Here is a 24,958-nt window from a genome sequence, read left to right as displayed (position 1 = left end):
CTATCTGACGAAGATTAAAAAACACAAATAAATTTTGGACTGTACCAAAAAATTCACTATTTTAGATGACACGCTAACTGTGTAAACTCCAACAAGATTCAAAGAATGTGACGAACATTGTAAAAAATACGCGAATTTATTTCTAAGTTTCACTCATTTATATTTTCCAGCCATATTTGCGACATTGTCATAACACAGCTCTGAAATATTGAATATCAAAATTATCAGGGTGCAATTTGCAATGTTTTGTGCCATAGCCTCTCCAGTGTTTTTTTTTTTTTGATTCGATTAAATCGATCTTAACATATGTTAAAATTTGAGTCATTTGCGCACTGCAAGGACTTTGTAGTACAATTGAAAAAAATGGAAAAGTACTTCCTTATAAATTGAATTTAAAATAATTTGCTTAACTTTACTGGCAAGTAGAGTTATTACTTAATTTTAAATGTTATCAGAAGTAAGTGTTTTACGGCAGTGTAATTAATTATTACATTAATAGTTTTAATGAAAATGTCGCAATCTTGACTGTCAATATAAATTGACAAACATCACACAGTCAAATTAGTATTTTCAGAACAATAAAGAATAGCGTTTGTTAATCCCTTCAGTGTAATGTATAAAATTTTATTTTTGCGCTCCCTTATTTTGCCACCCGGGGTCAGTATATACTTATTTTATAAACAGCAATATTTTGTATTGAAGTTTATGAAAAATCTTACAAACTTAGTTTTGCTAATTGCTTGCAAACATTTTCTTCTTACTGTTTAATACCAATAAGGGTTCAAAATATATTTTTTATGTACGTGAATATGGAATCACAATAAAGGGGAATTATCTATATTTTATTAATAATTAAATTCCTACCTGAAAAGAACTGTTCATCTGTGGGGTCTGGTTCATCTTTGAAACTGTAAAGTAAGACAAAAATAAATGAATTTTAATATTATAGAAATAAAATATCATGTGAAAAAATCCACATGAGTTTTTATTTATATCAACTTAAGAATATATATGTACATATCAAAAAAATATGTTATGCTATTGCGTAATTTATATAAAACGTCCATTTCAAAATTATAAATAATTTTACAAACATACCATTATATCCATACAATACTCATATTAAAACTATCACATATACATATGCTCCTTCAAACTATTTAGTTGACGTAAATTTTGCGGAAACTAAACGGATGAATCTTAGCATTTTTGCAAATGGTTAGGAAATACGCATAATATAGGCAGGCTTTAAAGATGTTTATTAAGTAATAAAATCAAATTCCAGAAACACGTTTAATCAATGTGATATCTAATCTGTCAATTCCAGGATATTTTTATTTTTTGAGATTTTAATGACGTTTAAAATTTCCCATGACCTAATTTTGCGAATTAAATCCTTATCTGCCGCGGATGCTTATATTTTTATTACTGCTCTAATTAATTCGTTTTCAGGTTTAGAGTCTATAAAATTTTAATGAGATCAAACGATAAGAAAAAAGTGTCAGTTAACATCTCTACTTTGCCCTGATATTTCCAATTTTTTCCGTGTGTTAATTTTTAAGCGATTTTAAGCTTTTCAAGTTTACGCGCTCTGAATTTTATCGCAAAAAAATCAGTTTGTTTATGAGAGCTTTTAATTGCGGAAATTTATATTTGACCACTTTTTTATTTTATTTTTTATTTCAATTCATTGTTCAATAATGATCAATTACTTTAGCATCCATTGGGGTATAGTTCTAACGCATAACCATTAGACGGGACTCGACAATAATCTTGAATTTATAGTATAACAATGCTGGTTTTAAGAGTATTTTCGAGTCCTATCTAGTGATTAAACATCAGAACTATAACCAACGTATAATAAAATCACAAGTCTATGGTGTAGTAATTATTTCTCTTTTAATTTGCCACAATTTTATTACATTTCATAAAAATATCGCACATAAAAATTCTAGATGATACAGACCTGCCGGTCAAATAATAATAGCTACAAAATAATTATCAAACTAATTACCATTTATTTTTATTTATTTATTTAAATTAGATTAAGACCACCGTAACCTAACAGTTTATCCCAATGCGTTACGATGACAACCAGACCAATGGTATTCACTAGACATACCCATTAACAAAATTTATTTCATATTGATTATACTCAGACTTAAAAATGCGTTAAATAAATATAATAAATAAAAATCAGATCAGAGTATCATGGTAAGCAGAAATTAAATTTTGTTAATTCAGATATCATGTTTCACTTATATTGAAATTTTGCTTGTAAATTTTAATGTTAATAAAACTTATAAGCGTAATTATTATTGTTTTAATTACTCAACCTATGTGACCCGCCACATGGATTTAATAAAAAAAATATCAAATTTGGCCCACTTGGGAAAAAGGTTCGCCATCCCTGTCATATACTATTATATTATATTACAACAAACAACGCCTTATACCACCCACGCAAATCTACAATTAATGGTTTATTGACCGTTCATTTATTTTAATTAGTAATTTTATTAAACGGTAACAGAACAACTAAAAGAAAAATCTATTTATGCAATATTAAAAAAAAGTTACCTAATGGTCAAATATGAGTCACTTTTATTTTGTTCGAGTATTGCATAATTTATATTTTTGCTTTTATAATTATCTATATTAAATTAAACCAACTATATAAATAAACAGCTTATTATTTCACAACCGAAGATAGACACGTACTAATAGGTACGTAAGGTCATGCTTTTTGGAAACAATGCTTGTCAGACTGGTGCGTTTGGAAATTTTCTGTCTGCATTCATATAATGGTTTATGTGGCAGACTTTGACTGGATATATGACCGCGTGTTCGTCATGGTGTAATTTACATTGTATTGGTAATATGCATGCGAGGCCCTTTTGCTTTCCACCTGAGGGATATTTAATATTTCCCGAGTCAAATTAGCGAATCGACTGACTGTCGAACGGAGAAGAAAGCAATACGAAAATAATCAAAAATTGTATGCTGTGGGAAGTGTCAATAATTCGAGGAAAGATATTGAGTACTAAAATAGCGGTGCCAAGGTTGCCAACGAGAAATGCTTTAATATTTTAATTTATTAAAAATATAATAATTATATTATTAGGATCAAACATCAATATTGTTGTTGTGAATATACTAAATATTGTATCATATGTTGAAATCTAATTATTTTACATTAATTGATATTCAAGCTAAGATGTGTATTGCTCGATATAATAACATTGAAAAAAGTATTATATCTATTTTTATATTATTTAAGAAAATATGTCAAAAAATCTTCTATTACTTAAATAACTTGCAATCTAATCGATCATGCTACCACTAAATAGTAAAACTCTGAATTTTAACATTTAGAGCAATGAATGTCCAAGCTTCCACTTTTATCCAAATCACGCGGACGCTGAACTAACACAATCATACTGTAGGAGTTCACAACCAGAAACTGTGATATTACATATATATTATTTTTTAATTTATTTAGTGCGAAGTGCCTTGAAATGAGCATTGCCGCTTCAACAAGAACAAGCAAGACAACAAATATTCTTACATGTATACGTAAACAATGCATTCACAAAAAAATACCGATGCAATATTTATTGTATCAGTTAACAGCAAACTGTTCTTGATTCGGTACTCTCACAATCTTTCATAGTGACTTTTTAAAAATTTAAAATGAACTACCAATATTATTTTTCTACGTCATTAGTGATAGTCTTGTTGGAACGAAACCAAATAAAACTACCCAAAGGAGATTTGTTTGAAATTATGTCATCTGACATACTACATGTCTTACGTTTGAAGAAACATTCCACAACTAAGTTTAAATTAAGACAAGTTCAGATTAAAAAACAGTGCGATAGCAAAATTATTAGATTGGCTTAACAAAACTCACACTCAAGATATTTTTATGAAAATCAAAATTTTACATATTAATGTACAGTCAGCCATTCTATAGCGTAAAAATTGGGTTTTTGTTATAGGAATACTACGCTATAGGGAACTAGGAACTCATACAAAATTTGAGGTTAGGTTTTTTCAACTGTATGTCCCATTTTTTTTGTATTAAATGACCCTGTATTTAGTTTGTAAACAAAAGCACGTGCCTTATGTTCTTATCGCGACACGCGCGCGAAGAATGTCCTTGATTTTGCGAGTGCCAGGGGAGTCAAACGCGACAGTTTTTTGAGTTATTTTTAAATGCGTAAGCGTACAATGAATAAATAATTATAAATTATCCATTTTTTCTGCAGTATGTTTGACTTTAAATATTAATAAAACCTAGGCGTTTCAAGCGAAATCAACGGACAAACAGTTACAAAAACTACGCTATACGGGAGAACGCTATAGAGGGGTTTACTGTACTTCTAAAATATTAATTTAAAATATTAACCAGGGATATGCCAAATAAAAATCAATTCCAAATATTATATTTAAATTCAAAAAACAGTTACATAATAGATATGTGGATGTTTTATCAACTTAAAATAATTTTTAATTACTGTTTTTAGTGTATTTGTTATATATAGTACAAATATAATTATAACATATATTATTGTACCTGCAGAATTACTTACTAGTTATTATATAATTATATACCAGCTCAATAGAAAGTACGCAAATAATAAATTAAAAAATATGCTAGTGTTAAATATTGCAAAGTAGTATCCTGCTAGAGTTAATATAAGCGAAATATATATGCCTTTGAAGTGTGTTAAAAGTATTTTGTTTTTTATTCGCAACCCTGGTGGATGTCCTGTCAAAGCTTAAGAACAAATTATATTTTGATTTAGAGATGACAGCAGTTTGGATAATATATGAGTATTTTAATGAAATGGGAAAACTTCCACATCGAAAGTTGTTAAATTTTTAGCTTTAAAATTGCGAGGAGAATTTGTTTCGTGTGTTATTTTGAAAAGTAAAAAACAATACTGGGGCCTTTTGAACAAGTTACGATTTACCATTGTTGAAAAACATCACTGAATACAATGCAATCCTGTTCCTTCGCCACAACGCTCCGACACTTTCGTCGATACAAAACAACTGTCAAAATCCAGTCTCTTGCCTCCCAATATTATTGCTGTTCCCAAAAAAATAAAAATAATCTCGCTGGGAAGAGATTTAAGGAAAATCGAAGTAGATGTATATTTTCCAGAGCTTGACAAATCGCTCTCCAACTTTAAACTTGATTTACTCAAATCGTTGTTTTTCTGTTTAGTGCTAAAAACTTTTTTATATATATATAAATTATTTATGCAAATTCAGTTTTAATCCCACTACATTTGTTAAGTATAAGGTTTATTAAATAAAGGGCTTATGTATATTTTTCAACTAATATCCGCTATGCTCATGTATGTACACTTTTCCATATTTCAGTGTTGAATTCATAACCCATTTTCTACGCTAACTTTAGCGGTTGATTTAATAATTTATTTATCTTCAATTAAGATCAGTTTCAGTGCTTCAATCAATGTCACTCAGCTCCGGGTATCATCCAAAATGTCCAAGCTTCGATCTAGGCCAGTGGTATATTATTTTATGTTTTATAAAATCACATTTATTTATTTTATAACAACTGAGCATATTTTTTTATATCATACTAGATACGTAAAAATACATTTTAATGGATTTCAACATTAGATGCAAGTTACCCAATATGTTACGAGGGTCAAAAAATAATTCAAAGTATTATAACAATACAAAAAAATATATAATACAAGTAAGATATAATAATATTATATAGTAGAAAAGAAAACATCATGAAATATGATCATAAAATATATCTCTAATGCGTCACGACGGTAAAAATATAAATCATTCATTGTGTTATTATAAAACACACTAAAAAAATATGTAATAAAGAAGAATGAGAAAATCATAATATTTAAATTAAATGATACGAATCAAACCAGACATTAAATAGATCAATGTGCAATGCCAGCGTTTTAAGGAGCCGGATGGGGACAGCCTCTTAACGATCATCGCAAGAGGACGCGATATGTGATTTTCTAGAACCTAAAACTGCAATTCCTCGAAAATCCTTTGATTGTATTATATAACGCTCTTAAAAGAAAAGCGCTGGGATCAAGAACAGATAATATTCACCTATAAAAGTATCTCAAAAAACTTTTTGCACTTTTTCGATTAAAAGGATGTATAAAGTTATACTGAGATTATTAAGTATAGATTCTGATTTAAGAATGCTGCGAGCTGAGGTGTCATAGAGCAGTGTTTCTCAACCTTTTTACATCTGTGAACCACTTAAAATATGAGAAACATTTCATGGACCATTAATGCAGAAAAAAAAGAATACTAATTAAACAGTACGACTTAAATTTTTCCGGGTGGATTAAATGTAAATTGAAAGTATATTTGTGTTATTTTTAAATTTAAAATAAAAAAGCTGTAATTTTGTATAATATTATTTAAATCCTATAATATTATACTATAGCATTTGTAAAACATCAAAAATATTCGCACAAATTTAATTATTAGCATAAAAATTCTCTATGAACATTCTCGAAAAATCAGCAAATTTATCGAGAAATGAGAATTCTTGATTTGACATTTTTCTCGAGAAAAATAATTCATCTTTATGATTTTTTAATTACGTATATTTTTATCAGTGCGTTAATTACAATTGCTTTAAAAAGTCGATAGAATTATATATTCGTAACCAATTTATTATCCACTTATCATCAACATATTATTATTTTACTAATTGAACCATATGATTATGAGGTTTACGAAATATCTATTTAACGGTATTAATATGTCACATTTTCATGGTACAATAAATAATACAGAAAGAAGATTGTTAAACGTTACAAATTTAAATTCACAGTTGAGATTAACAATGACTTTTTTCACGACGTTTACGAAATATGTATTCAACGTTATTAAAATGTGAAAAATAAAAGTTTTAAGAGCGAAATGTGTGAAGATAATAATAGCATTTTTTTAAATGAATAAATCGTGCAAGCTTATAATACCTAGACAAAGAAGTATAAAAATGCGTTATGTTTTTGTATAACTATTACGCTCTTTTTTATTTTCAAGAATTCGACACGCAAATGGCAAATTGCGATCGAATTTACTTTGATAAGCTTACCTTTGCTTTGTGTATCTGTGATAAAAAATAAAATACAAAAGGTTTCTTTTTTTAATATTTTTAATTAAGAAAGGTAAAATTAAATTACGGTATGGTAAGTTTTAAACCATATAAGTCCGCTATTGCAATCAATACGATAATATGATTATGTTTTCGTATATTTTTATTACACGCTCGAATACTATAAAGTGACTTGAAGAAACAAATCCATTAAGGTAAAACGGAAACAATATATTTCTGTTTATCATGTCTATCAGTTATTCGCAAACTTTCGGCTTTGGCAATATATATTAAATTTTACAGACCAATCTATGAATTTAAATTTTTAACGTAATATACATTATGTATTATGGAATGAAAATATGTATATTAGACATATCAATACCGCTAAATACATATTTCGTAAAACTCATAATCATATGATTCCATTAGTAAAAAATAATAGAATCTAATAGACCTATACATTATTATATAGGTATTGCATTAGATATGTTATATATTTATATTTCAATAAATTTATTATGTGCAAACGATATTGAAGTTTATGCTACCCTCAACTAAGTTAATTAAATTAAACATTACTTTTCTATAATACCATGCAATTTTTCCCCTTAATACGCTGAGGAATCCCTTCTAGAACCCATTAGCTCAAACAATGAAATATATATTAACGGTTAAATTAATAAATTTACTAACACTATCAAACAATGAAAATAACGTTACACAAATAAAAATAAAATAATTAAAGTAGAACTCTTACCGACCGAAATAAAATATCCATTTAAACAAGACGCACGTGGCAAAATTACTACGAATAAATAATGAAAAAATGACCTAATAAAATACAAAACTTAATTAAAATAGCCATTGCTATTTTCGGACAATTTTCTGTAAGACACGTCAAAAATTTCACGTCGCGAAAAGTCATAACTTCATCACAAAATATTTTTTTCACCGTTGAAGAAAAGACTTACTCTACAAAATTAATGCGCAGCTAAACAAATCATAGAAAAAAATAACTCTATAACAACTCAAGAACCAGCTGTTATAATTAAGTTATCCTAATCGCAAAGACCCTACTAATAAGTTTACTGCACGTCGCGAGTAAAACTTATAAAAAAATTATACAAAATATAGTTTTAAAACATTTTAATGAGCAATTTGGCTTTAAATGTTTTTATTCCACCACGGATGGATCAACTACATTGAGTTGTGAAATATATCCAAAAGGGTTTTGACAGAAAAAATACAACAGGGGCGTTGGATATTGCTAGAGCTTTTGATCGCGTTTGGCACGCAAGCATTGCGAGGTATGATCAAAAAATACGGTGAATGAATTTTTATAGTACCAACTGTTGATGCTACATTTATTTGAACTACTAAGTCCGATAGCCTGATCCGTTGAGATAGTCATTGTCAATTTTGAATAAGTTGTGACTTGTTAGTCAGCTTCTAGAGCCGGAAGAGTGATGAAGAATCACGGATTTCAAACAACGCGTTTTTAGCTGCAAAAAAGTGACAAAGAAGCTCATGAAATGTTATTTTCAGTGTATGGCAATAATATGGTGAATCTGAAGACTGTTTACAAGTGGTATGAGCGATTTAAAAGCGGAAATGATTTGGTTGAAGACGAGCAACTGTCGGAACGTCTTTTGACCTTAAAAACAGACGAAAACGAGCAAAAGGGTTTAAAAATTGTTCGTTCAAACAGGTGATTGACTATAATAGAGCTTACCGAAGAACTGAACATCTTGTACGGGTCCATGCAAAACATTTTAGCTGCAACTCGATGTTACACTGTGATTTAAAAATAGATAACTTAACTGAACACTGTCAAACGCTTTAAACTAATAAAAACGCGATAATAAAAGAATGTATATAAGGAACAACAAAAAATATTTAAAATATAATATTTATGAAATAAAAAAATGAATAACTAATTAATATACATTCAAAATAAATAAAAACAATATAAAAAATAAATATTATTATAAAAATATAATTTTTGCTATTACAAATCAGCCATTAAAACTAGATTAATTAATAAGAGACCATGTTAAACATATCAGATACTAAATATAAAGGTGTTTGTTTTTCGAATTGGCAACATTTTTTCCAGCGACAGCTGATTTATGCTCTGTTTAATTTGCCATTTCACTATGAATAGACTTACTTAGTCGATTTGCCACCGTACCAGTGGCGTATCACCGTGTCAGTGACCTAGGGCGATCCTTAAAATTGCCGCTCCCCCCATTCATTTTTTGCATGGTCATAAAATCAGCATTTCTCAAAATAATAAATTGGTTATTATTAAGCTCTTTTTATTCGTGGATTTATATATATTTTAGTGCATTATGGGTTAAGAACCACACTAGACGGTTCCATCGCGAATATGCCGCCCCCAAGCAAATGCCGCCCGGGGCGGTCCGCCCCCTCCGCCACCCCTTAGCTACGCCACTGCACCGTGCACAGCAATTGGATCTGTGTCCATCCATTTTATGAAAGATTTTGGTTTACAAGCTTACAAGATCCAGCTCGTTCAAGAATTAAAGCCATCGTGTGCGTCGGACGTTCAGTCAATGGGCTGAAAATAAGATTACTCTTGATCCTCATTTTCACCATAAAGTTTTGTTCAGCGATAAAGCTCATTTTTGGTTGAATGGTTAAGTCAACAAGCAAAAAAATCCACAAACCATTATTGAGACGCCGTTATTTTCACAAAAAGAAAAAAATTCTTCAAAAATGATGCCGGTCAGAACATTACAATCAATGGAAGGCGCTATAGATCCATGATTACTGACATTTTTGTTCCCCATTTGAATGGTATTAATGTGGAAGAGCTTTGGTTTCAACAAAATGGCGCAACATGCCATAATTAATTTATTAAAGGAAACATTCGATGAGCTCATAATTTTGCTTAATGGACCTGTGAATGGCCTGACAATGAAGAAGATAAGGGCAAAATGGCTGATTGATCCAAAGACCAAATAGTGCATTCCACAAATATTTTACGTATCGTATCTTATACTTATTATTTAGAAAACTAATTAAATATTTTTCAATCATAACTAAAATCGTCTAAAAAGTTTATTAACATTAATCATAGCTTATTTTTCTCATGTTATTGTTACGGATAGACGAGAAAGATTGCTTTTTTGAGCCAATCACCTCAAATAATTGTTTTTTTTAATAGTTACACATAAAAAATGTCAATTGAAGTATGAATCACGTTGAGGCAAAGTAAGTTTCCACATCGTCTCGCAGGCTAGACCGTATTGTATAATTAATTTAAACTAAAACTTTAAGTCTTCTCTTTTTTCAGAATTTTCACATTGTTTTCCGTACACGTTGCAAGAACATGCAGCAGTAATTGGAAACTATATTTATCTGTTAATTGAAATGTGACAGATAAACTTCGTTGTTTTATTAAATCAGATAAATTTGATACGTCGGTTGGCTAGTTGTCAGGTGGTGATTCAAATGTTGTTCATATATGCAGGAATCCGTATAAAGCACTGGCATGTCTTTATATCATGATGTGTAAATGCTTTGTGTTTTGACACAAAGCATAGAATTGCTAAAAATAAGTCATAACCGTAATGGTTATATATAAATTTAAAAAATATTTATGAAACAATTTTATTCCATAATATTTGCACAGTCAATTCGGCTTATTGATAAATCCAAAAAAATACTTTAGACAAATATTTAAATAGCATTGAAGTGATCCGAAACTTTTTAGAGTTTCATCAACTCGATGCATAGATCTAATAAAATTAATCTGATGTATTGTGAGGGGATGATTTTCAAATGCATTTCAAATTCATATTCAGGTGACAACTGATTAAATCATATATACATTGGGGTATATATTAATCGACGATTTCACAATATTTGCTCTTTAGCTGATATGCTTAAGAAAAAGCAGAAAGTTAATCATAATTACAAATGACCTTAAAATTGATTCGGTTTAAAATTATATATAACTTAAATTTGCTGTGGAAAATCAATGTGATTGGCCGTCTACTAACAGATTACCAAAATATACCATTTCATAACCTATTCTAAAACAAGAACACCGCTTAATTTTTGCACAGAAATGGTAACCGATTTGAGTGTCTTATTTCACTACGAACTACAAATCGGAATATAGAACACATTTGCATTAAAAACTTTAATATGTTTGGATCTGTCTTGCGATACGAAAAATTCCATTCGAAGAAATTATTAGTAACATAAAAGCAGGCATTTACAAACTCAATAATGATATAAAAGAAACTATTCGACAAAATGTTAACAAAAAGGGATGCTAATTGAGAAGGTGATTTATGGATGGAATCATAATTTGAATCTTCAAGAAACAATTAAAAAATTTATATAAAGCATGCCTAGGCGAATTCAGGCACTTACTAAAGCAAAAATATGACATACTAAATATTACAAATATAGCCCCGAACAATAATCAAAATAAATGTTATTATTTCTCACCCCTAAACTATTTTTTTCAATAACTAAAGCTAAGATAAGCAAAAAACAACTTTCTGTCTAAACAATTAAAAGATATATAATAGATCAATTAAGGCAAAAAGATCAAAATTTTGCTTTGGTATAATAATATGGCCAGGTGCTGTATATTAAAAATTAAATATTAAAAATTCTAAATGATAAGGTTTATAAGAACACATAACCACCCCATCTCATATCTAAAAATTAAAACTAAAAAGCTTATTGACCTTTTCCAAATAAAATCAAACATAAAATTATTCCACTTCAAAAATGATCCACAGTCTTTAGATTCTATGGATTACCAAAAATTCATAAACAAAAAATACCTTTAAAAAATATTTACGTTAACACAGTCAGTTCGAGAGCTATCCATTTCATCATTATTCATCATTGAAATTGGGTTTACGCCCCTACTATTAGCTCTAAAGCGCACAATACGGATATACTTATCATTACTCCTGTTTATATTTTGAACGATAAATTTATAGGAATTTAAATCATCACTATATTTTTATATTTATCAATCGTTATCATTTACGTATTTAAAATTCAGTAGTGAAAACAATTCGATAACAAATCTTTTAATTTTATCAATTGCAAAAGTGATGAGGGTAAAAAGCGCAAAAGTGTAAAGGAACTGACTGTGTTAATACAAATAGAGTAAATATCTCAAAAATTAGTAAGCTTATTTAAGTAAAATAAAAAGCGTTGTTAAATAAAAATTTAAAACTTTGACAAAAACATTTTTAATATTACAAAAATACACAAGAATCAAATATTTCATTTTATTTGACAACGTTTATTATTTTACTTAAAAAGGCTTACTTGTTTTTGAGATATATACACAGTCAGTTCCTTCAAAACATAATTCTATAGCAGCTCCCCAATTTCATAGACCAGAAAAAGTTTCGGATAATGAACATAAATTTTAAAATGTCAAAGAAACGTTAAAATTTAATTGCCTCAATAATATTCACAACAGTAAGAAAAATAATAATTAAAAAATAATTTAAATGCTAATTCGCAGCAAGATCCTTCACAATTTACTTTTATAGCAGCCTCCGAATTTCATAGAACAAAAATCTATCAAATAATGAACATAAATTTAAAAATGGCTTCACTAATATTCACAAACAAAATTTACGCACACGAAAATTTCACACAGCTAAAATTCTGAACATATTTTACTTTGAATTGCAACTGCTTAATATTTTTCTCTATTTTTAATTTTTAACTTGTGTTATTATAGAAAATATAAGTGTATCATACCAATGTAAATTACTAATGTAAATGTAAAATGTTTTTAAAGATGATATTTTAAAATAAAATCATAATAACATATGTTACATATACAGATTCTATTTTTTATATACATATACTTACGTATTCTTAAATATGCATATATGTGTATATTGATCAAATATAATCAGAAATTTTGTTTTGTTGAAATTTTCGCTGTTTTCCAATTTTCATCTGCGCAATAATCACCAGAATAATTTTTAGCTCTTACAATAAAATAAAAACCATTCTACTGAATGGAAAATGCAAAATTAATAACAAAATGTATTGTGGCAATTGTGACAAAATTTACATTTGTCCGACAAACCATAGGATTTCACAAATAAAAATATAACATAAATGCTTTAATTTAAAATCAATTTTAGCAAACCACATTTTCATTGAAAATCAACTAAAACTTTATGCAACATTAAAAAATCAACTGTAAAAATTATAAAGAAGCAATTGAAATCTAAATTAAAAATAGTACTACTTAAAAGAAATGACGCGAAAGCAAACTCACTAGCTTCGGTACCTCACGACAGTGAGGTACCGACAGCTAGTACAAATATAAATTCGTTTAAACAATCCAATTCAAAAATGAATTCACTTGTTGTTCCCTTAGTAACAAACAAAAATAAACATAATAAAACACAAGATCGAGTCATGGGCGAAGTATATTTATTTCTGAAAGCTACGGTTTGTGTCGGGCATAACAACCTGCGAGTCCCACAAATTTGAGCCTTCTTCTCACCGTCCGCAAAGAAATGGATGGCCATCCGCTTGCAGAGACTACAACAGCCAGCTTTGAAGACCTTTTTCGATGATATTTAAGATTCGATCATCCTGGGCAGTTTTCTTCCAGTTCTTGGCCTTGATTTGTAAGAACCACATTCATTGAACCGTTTCAAAGCATTTTCGATAGCGTGTCATGTGTTTATTAATTTCCGATATAGTCAGGTAATAATATGCAATAAAATTATTTTAGCTTTACTTAATTCGCGTTTTTTTGCATTTTTAAATGTTTATATAATCTTCAAAATAAATTTATAAACATAAATTTAACGACAAATAAAGGCCGAAATCATGCAACTGAACATATGTAAAAGTCATTTAATTTCGAATGTAAAAGTGTATTTACATTTTAAATCCTTTGGACGTGTGAGGTCTTTCTCCATTTAATTCTTGCATTTATCAATTAAGCAATAATTGATAAATAATACAATGCACAATTCCTATGGAAGAATGTGCATTACAATCGATTACCGTAAATCGAAACGGAAATGTGATTTTACGCTTGGTCTTTGGCGGCTTCAACAATAGAACGCATAAATGTAATAAAAATGTATCCTATATGATGTTTTTGCAATAATCTAATCGTGGCTAAAATAAACTATTTATATTCATAATAATAATGTAATCTTCACTTTTATATGCTATTACTTCTCCAATATAAGGATACATCTTTAATCTTTTACATATTTGCAATTAAGATAAGATCCACATGTTTTAGTTTTTACATTGAAAACCAAGTAAATATAAAACATTGCGAATGTTTTAAATTACACACCAAATTAGCGTCCGATTGAAGCAGCCCTTTTCATCGACTGAATTCGAAACTGAACAGAATATTGTATTTCATTTTCGGGGTATTTTTTAAAATATAAAATACTCCAAATATATGTATCTATCTTTATATATCCAACTATGAACAAATTATATAATATAGTATAAAAAAATATAATATATATGCGATAATCAAGATCTGATTTTTAATGTCAATGATAAATCGTATCTATTTGATTTGTAAGAATCATATTCGTTGAACCGTTTAAAAGCATTTTGGACAGCGTGTCGTAAACAATTAATGTGTTTACTAATTTCTGATATATTCAGTCAATAATATGCATTATTCGAATGCAATAAAATTATATTCGCTTTTCAGTCAGACTATGCACTTGTAAAGAGTTAAGCACCATTTTAAAGGGTGCCCCATTAATATGGCCAAGGCTGTATAATATTATATCGTCCCGTTTGTGGATAATACTATATCACTTTTTCCAAATTTGTCATGTGTTATTAATAAAAAATTGGACCTTAGTTTGTTCAGATGATCTAAGGAGTTATTTTGGTTGCACATCCCTACTTCTTTAAAGAGTCGTATGCGAGTATATATAATTTATTTTATTTATTTATTATTACAAATCTAACCATCATTATTTAGCAGTTCTTCCGAATGCATCATAATGGCCATTATATAATAAAGCATTTAAAAATAAAATATTTATGATACACGTCTAAAATAGATAAGTACCATCCGATATTTTTCCAGTTCCTCGTAGCTATCGCCGAAAACATTGTGTTCGACAAGTCCGTTGAGAGGTTGGATAGCTCGTGCAAGCGCTGACATCGGTCAAGAATAAGGGACACGATCGCGACTCTATATGACACAGTTCTCCAACAGCCGCCGCTGCTGGATTTATCCAGAATCCAGCCTGCGGTTCAAGGTAAATTTCATTCGGTTTAAATCCACTGTAAAAACATGAGTAGAAATTTTAAAAAAATAAGTGATCACTTACCACTGAAAACAAACTGTGCTTAATAAAAATCACGTATAATGATAATATTTAATCCGTGTTTTTCGGCTGATAATAGTTTTTAGGATAGGTGTAAATTTACTGGTGCCGATTATCAAAAGTGATTTATGACGAGAATCGCTCAAATATAATCTATTTAAAAAAAAGTAATTTATTTAAATATTTTTATTTTAATTAATGCATAGTTAATAATAATATGGAATATATTATTAATATGTATTTCTCAAAGATTTATTTATACTCGTGTTAAACGTAAATTATTTTTTTTAAAATACGTAAATACTACTTAATATAATTCTACGTCGATGTATTACATCGATAAGACTACTTATGGTAATCCCCTACAATAAGCATCATTTTATTTTCCGCTTCTGCTTTCAAGCAAATGGGTATCGTTTTTTTTTCTATGCCTTGAAGATAACGTTTCCAACAAATAAAATGTACGGATTTGAAAAAAAAATATTTTCATACTATCGGTATTAAAAAATTAAATACCGGTATTTCATTTTGTGATACTCAATTTTTTTCCAATACCGGTATTGCAAACCTTACATACAACGCATCAACTCTGACCACTGAGCAACTCTTCCAAACCTTCCAGTTTGTTTGACTGCATTCGTTGTACACACCATAATTTAGAACGCAGCATGGATTTTATTTTCTTTCAATGATAGTCTATTTTCGATCCTGATAAAACTATACTGAAACAGTATTTCAATAACCACGTGTTCGATTCCGGTAGCATATTAAATAAAATGTGTCTTTTTTAGTTTCTAGTTACACAATATGGGTATGTGTTAATTGTTATGTATTGGGCCTGGCATGTTAGTATAGTATAGAACTAAAAATCTTCAGGTGAATATAATTTTCTTATACCATCGAATTATTTTCGAGGGGTATAATAATATAAAATATGATACCTGTCCATACCATACAATTTATAATCTCAATGTATGTTTATTAATAATATAAAACTAGTTATAGATAACTCTATTGTAGAAATAGTAGATAATATAAAATATTTAGGAGTAATTGTAGGTACAAAATTAAATTTTAAGGAACATTGCAATTACATATTAAAAAAAATAGTATAAAAATAGGTATATTATCCAGAATGAAAAATATGCTAAGTATATTCACAAAAAAAAAATAGTATCATATTGCTCCATTTTACTTATTGTGCGACAATATTAGATATGTCTAATAAATTAGATAGACAAATGTTGCAAAAATTACAAAATAGGGCATTGATAGTAGTCTTAAATAAAAATAGATTTACTAGTTGTTGAAGTATGATTAATAGATTAATGTTTTAATATATGTATATATAAGTTAATGCAACACTAGCTTTTATATCTGTAACAGATATTCTACTTTAGCTTTTGTTAATGTTTTGTATGATGGAAGAACTTTACAGTTTTTTTTTATCAAGAATTTTTTAAAATCTGGTAATTGTCTCTAGATATATTTATAGCAATCAAAATAGCTAGGGCTTCTTTTCTGGATAAAAATACTGCATATTGTATATGATCTTCTAGTCGAGTTAATAAGCTTTTCATAGATTCAGGTGAAAAATCTTTTACTTTTTCAATAATCTTAGCTTGTGTTGTTTCATCGATAGATCTCAATCCTTACATATATAAAAATCTAATTTGATCGACTCCAGAATATCGAATCAATTGAGTGGCGTTTCTTTTCTTTGTTACTTTGGAAGATTCTGCATAATCTTTACAAGGTCTACCTCTTTTAATTCCAGATTCTGTTGATATGTCTGATGAAGATTCTTCTGTATTTTCGAAGTCGACTATGAAATTCGTATTAACCCTTTCCGCTTGTAAGGTGCGTGAGACGCACCATCGCTTGGTTCTATATTACTCGTAGGGTACGTCAGACGCACCATTTCAATTAATGAAATATAACATCGATTTTTGGGTATTTCCTGAGCATGCTTTGAATGGCGTTTATGCAGTGTTGTAGACAAGAATTTCAAGAAGCATATCATAGTTTTTGATTATAGTTTTTTTTATGCGGAGAACTGCATGATTATAGTTTTTTTATGCAGAGATTTTTTTATATTTGCTTTAACGCAAATAAAGTGTCTCAATCAAAATAAAATACTCGTTTGAGAATATTAGAAGTGTTTTCCATGTTTAATAAAAGTCATACAAAGGTCAAAAACATTGATTTTAAATTAATTATTAGATGCGGGAAAATCTTCCCCTTAATACTGTAGCACTTGTATCTAGTGAACTAGTGATAAATACTTGAATTTCAGTCATTTAAATATAATTAAAGCCAGTAATGTGAGAAAAATGTTTTGAACTTGTTATTGTAACAAAATATTTTATATGATCAGAATATAAACATATATAATGATAATATACAGCCTACCTCAGTTTCCTGTGTTTTATGGATATTAAAAAAATAACTATTAATGCAAATTATTATCTGTATAAAGATAAATGATATAAAATAATAATTAGCTATAATAATATCATCACAAATTTAAATAATAATTAAAACCCTAAATTCAATGTGAATTTTACGGTATTTCTTATGATTATATTAATTTATAATACGCAAAATAAAAATATTATATTATTAAATTTCTGAGAAGAAGATTGTATGGAAAATGGTTGTTTATAAAATATATTCTTAATTATGAATTTAGTAAATTATATAAATATATATATTCATCAACTTTGATACTCCCATTGGTTTCAGAGCTATTGAATTTTGAGATGATTTAGAGCGTTTCGCCCAATGTGCGACGGGTGATGAATCCGGCAGTGTATAAAAAAATCTATACAAATCTACTATGCAGATGATATTGCTATAGTGACCTTCAATGCTTTCCAATAATCTGTCGAAAAAATGGGACTAATAAACATGTCGCTGTAAACATAAAAGTAAATGAGTACACCTTCGAATGCCGCAATAGCTTTACATACTTAATAAATTTCCTTTTGGGGGTTTCTCAAGGGTCCAACCCGGGCTCTCTCTCTGCTCTTTGCGTTATTTATTAATAATATCAATATGGCAGTTACAAACTCAAGCTTTCTTTTGTATGCAGATGATTTAAAATTGTTTAAATGCATTTGATTTATTGCAACCCTTTTTCTCTACAGAATGATTTAGATGCTATATTGAGATGGGCTTTCGTCAACCGATGTCCTTTAGAGTCGAAAAATATCATATTTGTCATTTTCTTGATCCGTTTGCCATCATTAATATATATTATAAACAGCAATAGTACTAATTTGGTACACGGTGAGATCTTTAGCAGAGTATATTTTATTAATTATATTACGAATTTTATCTCGGCTTTTTATAACAATATTACGAGTGAGAATCGAATCAAGCACATCCAAACCAAATTTTTTCAGAAGTCAAAAATCTACGTCAAAAGCAATAAAATCGTGCCGTCGCCGGCGCAGTGGGAACGCTTGTTATCGAGCGGAATATGATTTCAACTTTTCTATATGTATAGTAGTAATATATATTTTTATATAATTATCATTATTTATTTACATCCGATGTATAAATGTAACAGTGAATGTGTCTTTTTTGCTGAAGTTATATTTTCACTAGTAGAGTCTAAATACATTTTTCACCAATAGATATATATATATATATATATATATATTTACTAGCGAAAATAAAATTTAAATGCTGCTCTAAAATGTTTATGAAGCTCAATACACAATTTTATTGCTTTTGACCTGGACTGGAAATTCACTATATGGCAACACTGAGCAGCAAAAGAAAACACGACTAATTATGAGTAAATATTTTTAATAATTTTTAATGCCTAATTAAAATATTTCGCATAAAATATGATTTCAGAAAATATGTCGCAACGATGACTAATTTTTATATGTATTCGTAGCATAGAAATTGTTAACTCTTACCTATTATTATTTATTAAATGAATTATATTACGATGTTAAAAATTATATAAAATGCCATCATGAAATCATTATTTCGCTTTCGGCGGCCCTGCGTACATCGTTCGGTACGTCTACTTGAGGTGACTATGTCAGAAATGATCGACAAAATCCACGATATGGTACTGTGTGATAGGCGAGTCAAAGTGCGCATGATTGTTGAGACCACAGGTATATCACATGGTTCAGTGGTTTCAATTTTGCACGAAAAGTTGGGTATGAAAAATATATTGCCGCGTTTGCATACAGTGTAGAATTAACGCAATCATGTAATCGATTTAATAGCTGGTTTGCCGCTTTTATATTGCAATTTTAACGAGTTAATGCATCGATACATAATCGTTTATGAAACATGGATCCACCACTATACTCCAAAGACAAACAGTCAAAACAGTGGGTTTTTGATGAGCATAAGTTTTTGGGATGTACGCGGAATCATCCACATTGACTACTTCAATAAAGAATTAATTATAAATAAATGATTAAATATAAAATAATGCATGAATTACGCTTATAATTTTCACCAAATCTTCTGTTTCCAAACATGAAGAAATAGCTTGTCAGAAAAAGATTCACATCGAACGAAGTGGTCATTGCCGATTCAGAAGCATATTTTAAGGGCCTTCTGGAATTTTATTTTTGGATGGGTTTTTAAAAACTTGGAAAATCACTGGTTGAAGTGTATCGAGACTAAGTGAGGCTATTGAGAAATAAAAATAAATCGACCCAAGATAATGTGTTTTTCTATTGTTTTGTATGGAGTTATTAAACTACTCTCGTAGATATCAGGCGCGTACGGTGAGATACATTCCCTTTCGCTCGCTTGCGTGTTAAATGACCAGAGTGAGTGAGAAGTGGACGTGCGGAACGCATGTAACGCACACCCACTTTTTCTCGTTCACAATTGACTTTCTTTCACTACGTACCCTGTTAAAATGGATATTAAATAGCTTTCCTTAAAAAAACTTACCTTTCCTTAAGCCGTGTGAATGATGTTCTGTATGAGCGTTCGATTTGTGACCAATTTTCGTATGAGCAATGTTCCTGTGACTAGTTATCATGTGGGTAATGATCACCGAACAAGTTTAAATAAATATAAAAGTTCTGTGCCTATAATTTTCTCATTTCATTGGCAAGTCGAATTATTATTTTATGTTATTTGAAGTATTTTTTTATTTTCTGCGTGTTTTACGGCTTCGACATGACAGTGTATTTCTAGGTAGCTAATTATTAAATTAATAATTTCAAGAAAAATATCGCAATTTTTACTGTCAACATAATTTGACAGGCCGCATAAATGGCTCAACATATTTTCTATTTAATTTTCGTATTCGTACAACCCACTTTGCACAACTTTGCTCCAGGTTCCTACCGAATATATATGAACAACGTTCTAGAATTTTGGAAGGCTTGGAACGCTCTTTGTTAGATGTAGTAAAACTTTTTATTTTTATTTCTTAAAATGCTTCGCTGGTTGCGTTAGTTATCCTTTAATATTAATAACTCCTCATATATAAATACCATTAGATGTAAATTTTTAAGCCAAATTTTTTTTACAGTAGATAAAAATATTAATCATTGCAATAATAAACAACAATGGTGATATATGTACATATGTGATAAGCGTTATGATATTATATCGAGAGAATCCCAAATTTGTTAAAGGTATTTTTAGTAGGCGGAGCTAGGCTACTGACAAGTCTCTTGTTGCGCGACGGGTGGTTCAGTTAAGCTGGCACGTTTTCCGGTCACCGTGTGTTTACAATCGTGACGCACCTGAACGCAGTGGTGGTATGGGGGTGTCTCGCGACGTCGACCGGCTTCTTTGCAGCTGACGACTCCATAGGGCTCCGGTGACGGCGGCGGAGGCATCGCCCCCGGGCTCGTCAGCGCGGCCTGCGGCGCCTACGGAGCATGGCGTCGGCTCGCACGTGACCGGCAGCCGATGCACCCCACGCTGCAGCCGACGACTGCGCCCACGCGACCCCCCGTAACGCCCAACGTTGCGAGGGCGTCATGCCATGCTTTTCCGAACGACGGTGCGGACCTAAGGGTGCGTCAGGAACCTGCGCGAGGGGTGCGCGCATGCGCCTTACGCACGAATACACCGAAATAATTTGTAGAACAACATTTTTAACGTTGACCTATTCAGGGCTGGATTAACCATTGAGAAAAATAAGCACGTCCTTAGGGCAACAAATAAGGAAGGATATCAGAGTCACGCTGCGGTTCATGGATTTTCTTCATCTTATATACCAATATACTACATTTTCTATTGTTTCTAATGATGTTCCTGCAACTAAGACTTTAACTTAAGGAAGAGGTAAACATTTCGCGAAATAACATATGTAGGTCTGGGTTGTACCTAGATTTCTCAATTATTCGTAGTTTTCAAATATTCAATTGAATATTCAAATATTAAATTGAATAAAAATGGATGAAGTATTCAAACTTATTTGTAAATTTTTCTCAATTTTTACCGATATTAATTTATTTAACCAATTAATACAAAAATTTGAATATTTGCATGTAAATATTTTTTAATTAAAAATTTATTCTTAGTTAAAATTAATTATTTTCAAAACTTGCATACAACAATGATATGCGAAATAAAGTGAGTTATTAATTATTTTGCATACATTTTGATCAGGAACGTCATTTCAGCTTTTTCAAATCAGTTGCGATTGAATTAATTCATCCAAAATGATGGAACATTTTTAGCGGAAACCAAGAAGTGGTGAGGCGCGAGTTAAATTTTCGTGTGCAGATCACGTTGGTGAGTCACCACTTTGATGCCATCTTGCTCTTCCTTGATCACATCAGGATCACTTAATCAACCGCCCTCTAGGGGGCGTTGTTGTTGCGGAAGCCAGGAACAGTGAAGATTGCAGACGAGTTTTAATAATTATTTATTTATTTTATTTAGTTTAACAGCTAATTTTTACATCAAACAAATTTTAACTAAACATATATATAATATATAACATAAGACTTAATATTATAATTTATTTTTTAATGCATGAGTGTGTTTTTTTAATTCCATTAGGGAAACCCGTTATAATTTTTTTTGAGGATTGTCCTAGGAATATTATTATACAAATTAACACTTCCGTACATAATTCCCCTAGCCGTACTCGTTTTCTTATACACAACTATCCTTAAATTTTCTCTATTTCTAGTATTAAATTTGTGTGTATCTTTATTTCTTATTAAATAGTTAAATACTCTGGTAACATATTATTTTCTAATTAATATATAAATACTAAAAAAATCATCTTAAATATTTCATCATACTTCTACAACCAGTAAATCTATTTTTATTTAAGACTACTCTCATAATAATTTCTAATAATGCTTGGAACTAATTTGATGTACATAAAGATCGGATCCATATCGGCGTTTTGTGCATTTTATGCAATTTAAATTAAAAAACTAAAAATAAATCAATCTTTGCGTCTTAAATTAATAAATACAAAAAAGTATCAAGAACTTCACAAAACTTTGCGACCCAATAAACGGAAAACGATAATTAATGGTGGGCCTTTCCAACCATTTGTTTCGTTTAACGAACGAATTCTGCGAATTTCGGTCATACTAGATACGGCCAATAAACAGTCTTGTTACAAATGTTTTTTGAATGTGTAAACGCAATTTTTTGTTGTTGAGAAAGAGCGTCTCTTGTTTCGCGCTTCGAAACAATATGAAATCATGACTATGTGGAACATATATTTTAGAGCGGCACTAGTCACTCAGGTATATTGAGAGAAAAAACGATTACCTGTGCTGCTCAAATATACAATTGCGTTCGATATTAACCAATATTTTATGAATTTTCGAGCATTTATTTTCTCTCTTTATTTTCAATTTGTCTGTAACGAAGACATATGCTAAGTTGAATTGTCTCGTAGGAGGAAAATCTCACTAGCTATTTCCCGTAATTAACTGTGGGGATCTTATTCTTGAAACTCGCGTTAATGACTGTGACCAAAAATGCTTATTCCTCAGCCTTATAATAAGTTGCTTCCTTTTACTGAATATATGTTTATGCCAAATGCAAGTTAAGTTTTTCTTCTCGTGGTGAATGTTCATTCATTTATTTTTATCCTCTATTTTTTGCTCCATGACTGAATAATATTAAGGTTTTCTTATAGCATATTAAAAGCGATGGTTGGGTGGTCAAATGATGCTCATCGACAAAGGTGGCCACCACAGTATTTTTCGTCTTTGGGAGATCTGTAGTGTACAGCAGGTACAACATAGTCCCAAACGCGCTTCCCTGAAGAACGCCTAAATTTATAGGAAAATATGATGTTTTTCCTTCACCGTGCTTTACCAAAAAAAATACTTATTATTGATGTATAATTTTAGTACCATGAAGAAATGATGAGGAAGGTTCATTTTTATTTTGTATAATAAACCCTCATGTCAAACCTTCCAAAAGTACTGCAGAACAATATCATTTTTCTTCCAGAATCTTAGATATTTTGTTATCAATTCTGTTCACCTGTTCAATCGTTAAGTGATCCTTATTAAAGCCAAATTAGTGGTTGGGAATGAGATTTTCTTGCTTCAGTATTGGTTTTAACCTTCGAAGAAATAGTTTTTTAAATACTTTTGATAATATCGGGATATATATGATGTGCTTAGATATATTTTACAGTAGGAATCCATAACAGTTGATTCCAACATTGAAATATAAATGTCACTATGCATAGTACCCTCGCAAGTGTGCAGGTTTCCCACCCTTGCTGCTGCCATGCAACCCCAGATCTAATGCTTCCGCCATAATATTTGAATCTGGGTACTACGCAATCAGCTAGATATTTTTCTCCGACTCTTTGACGCACGTGTACTACCCCAAAAATCACAAAAACTTAAAAAATATGTTTAAAAAGTATTATTATCAGGGCTGTGGAGTCGGAGTCGGTGTCGGAGTTGGAGTCGTGGAGTCGTTGTGTTTTCGTGAAAAATAAGCGAATCCGAGCATTTTTTTAAATTATGAAATTTATGAATTTTTAATTGCGTAATAATGAACGTGTATAGCGTATGAATATTAAACGTGTAGAAAAATACCAAAAATACCTGATAAAATTAAACTTTTTTGGGTCGGAGTCGGAGTGGAGTCGTGTTGTTGGTAAATATCGGAGTCGTGTTTTTTTAACGATTCCACAGCCCTGATTATTATTTTTAAAAAATATTGCTTTAAATTTTTTTGAATAAAATAAGTTTTTAATATTTTTTTATGTTAACCACTTTTATTCTAAAATTATCTTAAAGTTGGATTCATCGGAGCAAATGACTTTTGCCTAATCTTCATATGTCTAATCTCGGTGTTTAGGGCCCTACTCTAACCTTCGAGATTTATTTATTTATGAAAGCCACGGTTTGTGTCAAGCTTTACAACCTCTGAGTTTCACATTGCTAAGCTTTCTTCTCGCCGTCCATGAAAAATAGATGGTCCTCCACTTACAGAGATTTCAGAAGACATTTGATCTTTTGAT

General features: G+C 30.0%; 1 protein-coding gene across 1 annotated transcript in view; it reads right to left on the bottom strand.

Moving 5' to 3' along the window:
* Positions 1–21,473, bottom strand: part of Eip78C (Ecdysone-induced protein 78C) — a 109,204-nt gene extending 87,731 nt beyond the window's left edge. The window contains exons 1-2 of the mRNA XM_088185793.1: positions 21,234–21,473; positions 865–908 (exon numbers count right to left, since the gene is read on the bottom strand). Of these exons, the coding sequence (XP_088041919.1) occupies positions 865–908; positions 21,234–21,301 (112 nt within the window). The 5' untranslated portion in view covers positions 21,302–21,473. The remainder of the gene's footprint in view (positions 1–864; positions 909–21,233) is intronic.
* Positions 21,474–24,958: the final 3,485 nt, after the last annotated feature.

The sequence above is a fragment of the Plectrocnemia conspersa genome, unplaced genomic scaffold (assembly GCF_051122295.1).
Source record: "Plectrocnemia conspersa isolate PC_06_02 unplaced genomic scaffold, ASM5112229v1 ptg000005l, whole genome shotgun sequence".
NCBI classification, from domain to species: Eukaryota; Metazoa; Arthropoda; class Insecta; order Trichoptera; family Polycentropodidae; genus Plectrocnemia; species Plectrocnemia conspersa.
Note: the sequence above shows the minus strand (reverse complement) of the source record. Positions and strands in the feature narration are given on the sequence as shown.